This window comes from Chiloscyllium plagiosum, unplaced genomic scaffold (genome assembly GCF_037043375.1).
Source record: "Chiloscyllium plagiosum isolate Xiang-an unplaced genomic scaffold, Cpla_swu_hap1 HiC_scaffold_10, whole genome shotgun sequence".
In the NCBI taxonomy this organism is placed as follows: Eukaryota; Metazoa; Chordata; class Chondrichthyes; order Orectolobiformes; family Hemiscylliidae; genus Chiloscyllium; species Chiloscyllium plagiosum.
The window spans coordinates 110,493,640-110,501,800 of NW_028270148.1; the positions used below are offsets into that span (position 1 = coordinate 110,493,640).

At 46.2% G+C, this 8,161-nt stretch overlaps 1 protein-coding gene across 1 annotated transcript in view; it reads right to left on the minus strand.

Moving 5' to 3' along the window:
- The window catches only part of jag1b (jagged canonical Notch ligand 1b), a 57,744-nt gene that overhangs the window by 20,329 nt on the left and 29,254 nt on the right, over nt 1–8,161 (minus strand). Inside the window, exons 6-11 of the mRNA XM_087991757.1 lie at nt 6,994–7,079; nt 6,492–6,605; nt 5,816–5,929; nt 3,090–3,203; nt 2,348–2,394; nt 750–923 (exon numbers count right to left, since the gene is read on the minus strand). Coding sequence (XP_087847883.1) covers nt 750–923; nt 2,348–2,394; nt 3,090–3,203; nt 5,816–5,929; nt 6,492–6,605; nt 6,994–7,079 — 649 coding nt within the window. The remainder of the gene's footprint in view (nt 1–749; nt 924–2,347; nt 2,395–3,089; nt 3,204–5,815; nt 5,930–6,491; nt 6,606–6,993; nt 7,080–8,161) is intronic.

Consider the following 8,161-nt stretch of genomic DNA (forward strand, 5'->3'; position numbering starts at 1 on the left):
GGACATACCAAGTTTTACTGGCAAGGCCACAGTGTATTACCCATCACAAAGCCTCTCAGAAGGTAGGGCTGAGCCACCTTAGAATCGAGACATGCAGACCTTTTGATCCAATTTGACCATGCCGACCAGATATCCTAAACTGATCCAGTCCCATTTGCCAGCATTTGGCCCATTCTCTCTCTATCCTTCCTATTCATGGACCCATCCAAATGCCTTACATGGGCAGCACGGTGGCTCAGCGGTTAGCACTGCTGCCTTGCAGCACCAGGGACCCGGGTTCGTTTCCACGCTCGGGCGACTGTCTGTGTGGAGTTTGCACATTCTCCCCGTGTCTGCGTGGGTTTCCTCCGGGTGCTCCAGTTTCCTCCCACAGCACCAAAGATGTGAAGGTCAGGTGAATTGGCCATGCTAAATTGCCCGTAGTGTTAGGTGCATTAGTCAGAGTGAAATGGGTATAAATGGCATACTCTGAGGGTCGGTGAGGACTTGATGGGCCAATTGGCCTGTTACGAAGGGTCTGCTTCTGTGCTATATGAATATGACAATGACTCTACTGTAAACCCCACCTTGTCAAGCAACATTCACAAAGGTTACTTTGTTTGTGACAGGAAAGAAATTTAAAAAAGGACATTGCTTCCAAATTACCATTCAAAACCACTGGCCAAACTACAGGAGGCCTGAAGGTGACATGGCAAGGTGAAACAGATAGTATGGGGTAGCCCAGTTACTCACTCACACCTGAACCTTACCTGGCACAGGTTTCCTGAGAACCCTGCAGGGCACAGACATTGAAATCCATTGACCTCATCCTGGCAGTGACCCCCATTGAGACATGGGCTACTTTCACATTCATCGATGTCCTTCTCACAGTCGTCGCCAGTAAAACCAGGCAGGCAGCTACAGCGGTAACCATTAACTAAATCCTGAAAAGCAAGAGAATCAGGTCAGGTGCATACACGTCTGTACCTTGGTACATGAGACAGAGCAGAAATCAGGCCATTCAGCCCATCGAGTCTGCTCCGCTTTTATGAGGGAGCGGAAATTAATTGAACACTAAACTGGAGTAGATATAATCCATTCAGCGCATTGAGTCTGCCCCACTATTCAATACAATCAGGGCTGAACGTGTACCTTAATGCCATACTCTTGCTCTTAACCCATGCTCCTCAACAGCTTTAGTGTCTCAAAATCCACTGTCTTCTCAAATATATTCAGTGACTTGGCCTTGAGATTTTCAAAGGTTCACCACAAGAAATGTTTCATCTCAGTACTAAATTGTCTAAATATCCACAGACTGTAATCCTTTGCTCGAGGTTATTCTCACCGTACTTAGTCTGTGTTAGATACACATTGTCCCTGAGCAACTCGCCCAGAGGAAGAACAAGCCAGGTTACATCAGTTGCATTTGATTGGCTGATAGGACACGAAGGTGGTGCAAAACATTTCTCTATTGAATGGAATTAGATTTCAATCACAGTTCTTTAGGCTGCAATTATATGCAGATTGCATTTTGCACAAAACTTAATCCAAAAGGGGCTCTTTTAAAATAAATTCAACTTGCGTCTTTTCTTTAGATTACTTAGTGTGGAAACAGGCCCTTCGTCCCAACAAGTCCACACCAACCCGCCGAAGCATAACCCACCCAGACCCATTCCCCAACCCTACATTTATCCCTCACTAATGCACCAAACACTACGAGCATTTTAGCATGGCCAATTCACCTGACCTGCACATCTTTGGATTGTGGGAGGAAACCCACGCAGACACGGGGAGAAGGTACAAACTCCACACAGACAGTTGCCTGAGGCGGGAATTGAACCCAGGTCTGCTGGCGCTGTAAGGCAGCAGTGCTAACCACTGTGCCACCTATTTAAGATGTTGGACATAAACAGCAACACTGCCACCATTTAATATGATCACAGCTGATCTGATTATGGTCTGGCCTCAATTTTCCTGCCTTGCAGAATTCCACACAGATTTCTCCTGGGAGACTTGGGGTGAGTCCCCCACTATAACTGGAGGGCATAGCCAGCAGTCAAAGCTATCTTGTTGAATATTTTTAAGGCAAAGATAGATTTTTGAACAGTAAAGGAATTAAGGGTTATGGTGAGAGTGCAGGTAAGTGGAGCTGTGTCCATGAAAAGATCAGCCCATGATCTGACTGAATGGCAGAGCAGGCTCAACGGGGCAGACGGCTTACTCCTAGTTCTTACTTTTAAGATACTGCGCTTGTTCTAGACTCCCACAAGGGGACACATCCTTCCAGCCTCCACTAGTTGGAAAAAGTTCAGAGAATAAATCTGTTTTAAAAATAATTTTTGCAAAAAGAAAAAGAGCAAAGACATACCTTGCAGGTTCCCCCGTTTTGACACTGCCCGTGGCAATCATTAACATCTGTAAACAAAACGGAAAGAAAGAGTTAAAAGCGTCTCAGGCACGTCTGCATTTCCAGCGTGATAATGCATGCACATTCAGATAGTCTGACTGCATTCGACCCAACTCAAGCCAGCCTTGAGAAACAGTTAAAGATTTCACTTTTAGGTGGCTTGAGTCATCAGCAAGTGAACTGCATTACGGTTCAATGACGGATAAAATGGATCAAGCAGGCAACAGCCTAGTGATATTGTCGTGGCATTGTTAATCTAGAGACAGGTAACGTTCCAGGGACCTAGGTTCAAATCCCACCACAGCAGATGGGAATCGGAGGTCAATTTTTAAAAATCTGGAGTCTAATGTGATCCTGAATCTGTTGCCAATTGTCACAAAAAAAACCTATCTGGTTCACTATTGCCCTTCAGGGAAGGTAACTGCCATCCTTACCTGGTCTGGCCTACATGAGACTCTAGACCTAGAGCAATGTGGTTGGTTCATAGTTGCCTTCTGGGCAATTAGGAACGGGCAATAAAAGCTGGCCTAGCCAGAGATGCCCAAACCCCGTAATTTATTTTTTTAAATTAAAAAAAATCTATTCTGGTACTTCAACTCCTTTCTTAGGAGCCTGCCCACAGATGGCACTCTGTACCATTCATTCTGAAAGTAGCTCTGAGCTTTACCAGCATCAAATGTCCAATCCCCACACAATTACATACCCAAATCACAATTTTTCCCACTCCATCCAGGCATGCAATCACAGTAGTAGTCACCAATCAGGTTGCGACAGGAGTTGGCATTGACACAAGGCTTTCCCTCACATTCATTGGCATCTGGGAGAGAGAATAGTTTTTGTTTTAAAAGCAAGAGACGACATTGCAGGGATATAATTGCTCCTGACGGGCGAAAGCTATTTATGGGGAGGCAGCATGGTTAACCGAAACTTCGATTCTCCTGCTCCTCAGATGCTGCCTGACCAGCTGTGCTTTTCCAGCACCACACTCTTGGCTCTAATCTCCAGCATTTGCAGTACCCACTTTCGCCGAGTGTAGTTAATGCCACTTGTCTAATAATCCTGGGTTAAAATACAAGGAGCTCTGAATCAAACCTCATCCCGACAGGTGAAAACAGAACTCCAAACAAAAAAAAAATCTGGAATTAAAAGCTGGCCTGAAGTCAACTATAGTCGAATATCATAAAAACATCTGGATCACCTTCCTTTAGGGAAGAAAACTTGCTGACCAGATTCTGTCTGACCTATGTGTGACTCCAGACACATAGCAACATAGCTGACTCTGAACTGCCCTCTGGGCAATTCAAGTCGAGTGTGGGTGCTGGGAAAGCAAAAGTCGGGCAGCGTCCAAACAAGAGAATCGTCATTTCAGGCACAAGCCCTTTATCATGAACACTGGGCAATTAGACATGGGCGATAGGTGCTGGCCTAGTCAGTGACACACTCATCCTGTGTAGAGTTTAAATAATTGTCTTCACCTAAAGAGCGAGTGTCTGAGGATGTTGTATCTCAGCTCTGATGGGTTTCACGGTCAGTGATCACAGGGTGAAAGTTCAGGATCCTTAATTCAAGCTTAGCTGAGTTTACGGCAAATAGCTAAGAGGTCTTGGGAGTAAAGGCAAGTCAGGCTTGTATCTGTTGGAGTTTAGATAAGCAGCAGATTCTGGATCGGACAGACGGGTACTTCCTTATCTGGGAGTATTGAGGATTAAAGGGTCACCCATCTTAGACAAAAGGGAGGCAAAAACATTTATTGTTGCAGTGTCCTTTAGGAACACCCTTCCCAAAAAAGCAGTGGAAGTCATGGAATTTTAAGACAGAGGTGGAAACATTCTTAAAATAAAAAAAGGGTAATAACTGCAGATGCTGGAAATCAAACAAAAACCCCTGAAATTGCTGGAAAAGCTCAGCAGGTCTGACAGCATCTGTGGAGAGAAATCAAGAGTTAACGTTTCAGGTCGAGTGACCCTTCCCCAGAACAGTGTTAACTCTGATTTCTCTCCACAGATGCTGCCAGATCTGCTGAGCTTTTCCAGCCTTTTGTGGAAAGAGTCTTGCTAGGTAAAAGGTTAAAACCGGGAGGGGGTTGGTGGGAATTTTGGTTACAGTCAGATCAGTCATGATTTGCTAAATGACAGACTAGGTTTGGGGGGAGGGCCAAATGGCCAACGTCTGGTTCCCCGATTCCACGTTTGTTGTCACGCTATCAGTCAAGTCCTCAGACATTCAGAAAGGACAGAAGGCAACTCTAAAGTGAGCAAAGACTCTGCTTCGGCTCTCTGAAAGCCGATGACCATTGCGACAGGAACTTGCAATCAGATCCTGAAGGAAGACCAACAGGAAGACACGGTGGGCAGCACGGTGGTAGAGGGTGACACGGTGGCACAGTGGTTAGCACTGCTGCCTCAATGCCAGAGACCGAGGTTCAATTCCCGCTCAGGCAACTGACTGTGCACATTCTCCCCGTGTCTGCGTGGGTTTCCTCCGGGTGCTCTGGTTTCCTCCCACAGTCCAAAGATGTGCAGGTTAGGTGAACTGCCACGCTAAATTGTCTGTAGTGTTAGGTGAAGGGGGAAACGTAGGGGAATGGGTCTGGATGGGTTGCTCTTCGGAGGGTCGGTGTGGACTTGTTCGGCCGAAGGGCCTGTTTCCACACTAAGTAATCTAATCTAAGAAATTCACCTGTCTAAAAAGGCGAGATGCAGTGTAGTCACTGATACATGCCTAGCTACCACTAACAGCAAGAAAAGCAGAATTAAACAGAGAAATAAAAGAGTTAATCAAGCATTTCCATTGTCTAGTGAGAGACTGATTGCTCCCTGCTGTAGTCAGACAGATTATGGGGCTGCAGAGAGAATGCTTCGAGAGATCATCTCCATGTCTAAACATCAGTCTGCAAGGTGGCTTGGCTCGAGAGAGCGAGAGCGAGAGCTGAAAAGATTGACAAAGGTGTGGCGTCTTTCTCCAAGAGCAAACTTTGCTCTATTCCTGCCATATGTGCTATCCACACAATCCTACAGCCATTCAGCCCAGCGAGGCCGCACTGACCCGAAGAGCATCCCAAGCAGACCCAAACCACCTACCCTATCCCTGCTATCCTGCATTTCCCATGGCGAATCCATCTAACCTGCACATCTTTGGACTGTGGGAGGAAACCCACACAGACACAGGGTGCCTGTGTGGAGTTTGCACAGAGGGTGGGATCAAACCTGGGTCCCTGGTGCTGAGACAGCAGCACTAACTGCTGAGCCACCATGCTACCCCAATCCTGCTCCCCCCAATGCCTTTTGTTAAGAGTACGATGTGCTAACAACAAGGCTCATGAGCAGGACTCTGGAAGGGGCGTTAAAGGGGAGAAACTGCACTGGCTGATGGTGTTTTACTGCCAGCTCACCACCTGAAAAACCCCACAACTATGTCAGATAGAATTACCTAGCTGGCACGTTTTGCCAGTCCATTGTTGCGGGCAAACACATTTGAAGCCATCGACCAAATCCTGGCATGTGCCACCATGGGCACAAGGGTTCGGAGCACAGTCATTGATATCTGTTCAAAATGGCAAAAAGAATTAAGTGAACCTCAGAAAGCATCTCTACAAACTGTACTGACATTGAACGTGCCCAGTCTGATTACCTTCCCAACACTGGTCTGTGATGCTAGTACATAAGAGTCATACAGCATGGAAACAGATCCTTCAGTCCAACCAGTCCATGCTGACCATAACCCCAAACTAAACTAGTCCCACCTGCCTGCTCCTGGCCCAGCTCCCTCCAAACCTTTCCTATCCATGTACTTATCCAAATGTCTTTTAAACATTGCAACTGTGCCCACATCCACCACTTCCTTAGTGAGTTCGTTCCACATGCAAACCACCCTCTGAAAAACATTTGCCCCGCCCCCCCCCCCCCCACCACCTCCCCCCTCCATGGCATTTTTGTGTCAGTCTCCTCTTAGCTTAAAAACGTGCCCCCTAGTCTTGAAACTCCCCATCCAAGGGAAAAGACAATGGCCATTAACACACTGTTGGAGCAATGGTCTGCGACAGTCTGTTGCCGTCCCCCGGGTGCGGTCCCACCTCACCTTTCACACAGAGAATCGAGATACTCACCGACGTTGCAAGTTGGGCCTGTCCAACCAGGAGCACAGAGGCATTCAAACCCCACGGCAGTTTCAGAACAGCTTCCCCCATGATGACAGGGGTCAGAGATACAGGCATGTTCAGCTGGAGAGCAAAGACAACACCCATAAGCAAATCCTTGCAATCCCAACCCATTCTGATCATTTACTCCCCAAACTCTCCTCCTCCTTTCTCAAGGGCGGTCATGTCTTGAGGATTCCCCGAATCTGTTCCCATTAGCTGTCCATGATTTCAGAGGCAAGAAAAACACAGTCTTGCATCCAAGCTGAGCTGATCAATGCACTGTGACTACTGCTGCCTGGACCCACAGCAAACTGCAGGAATGCAGTTTTAACTACTTGCTTGAGAAGTCAAGCAACAGAACATGTTTTAATAGACAGTTAAAAACAACAAAAAAAAAGTAGCGAGCTCTGCTAGTGCCTTGATCAAACCAGTCGATCTTTGGACTGGAACTTCCTTACAAACCAAATACCGCAAGGAAGGCCAAAAGATTTCATCCCTGCAAGTATTTGCAGACCTACAACAAATTGGTAATAGGCCAGTAACAAAAACAATATACTGTAAAGAGGGGCAGATAGATAGCTAATCAGAACAAATTCCCTTTGCTACAAGTCAGCCATGTGGCAATTTTCTTGTTCAGAAGATGTATGTTCTACACTAAACGTGATATCTTAAGAAAACATTTATTATGGAAAGGCAGGGTTATGTATGACAATCAAATGAATCTAAACGAGGCTGGGGGGGATTTTTCTGAGCAGTTGCATTATTTTGTCCAGTTTTTTCCACAAATGGTCAATTAGTCAAAAAAGTTGAACATTGTCAGGAGAGAAACAGCTTTTCGTTTTGCGCCTATCAGGACAAATGAAAGAATGCCAAATTTCAAGACCACCACCACAATTTACACTTCAAGAGATGACGGAGTGACAAACTGACTAATATGCGGCTTCAGCCAAGAAACATAGGCTCCCACACAACTGAATAATGTCATGTATGAACTTCTGTTCTAGCTCAATGACAGATAGAACCCCTGCAGGGTGGAAGCAGGCCATTCAGCCCATCTAGTCTTTTCCCCCAGTGTAGGGGAGTCCAAAACTTGAGGACATAGATTTAAGGTGACAGGAGGACAGATTTAAAGGGACCTGCCCTTTAAATCTTTTCCTGCAGAGGGAGGTGCGTGTTTGGAATGAGCTGCCAGAGGAAGTGGTGGAGGCTGGTACAATTACAGCATTTAAAAAGGCATCTGGATGGGTATGTGAATCGGAAGGGTTTAAAGGGATACGGGCCAAATGAGACGAGATTAATTCAGGATATCTGGTCGGCATGGACAAGTTGGACCGAAGGGTCCGTTTCTGTGGTGTACATCTCTGTGACTTCCAAGATGTTCAGCGGTTGCAAAAGATGCTACCTAAATGCAAATGTCTTTCAGAGGTTTTCTGGACTATACGGGACATTCAAGAGGGCGTTCGATTATTTGGATAGAAATTTTGCGTCAGGGAACAGGAACAAGAACAAAGCAGGAGACTGGCATCGTGTAATGAAGCTTATCTGCCGATAGAGGTATGATGGACTGAATGGCCTCTAGCTGAGCTGTAACAATTCAGTGAACCTCGATGTCTACACTCCTGTAACATGATCCAGCC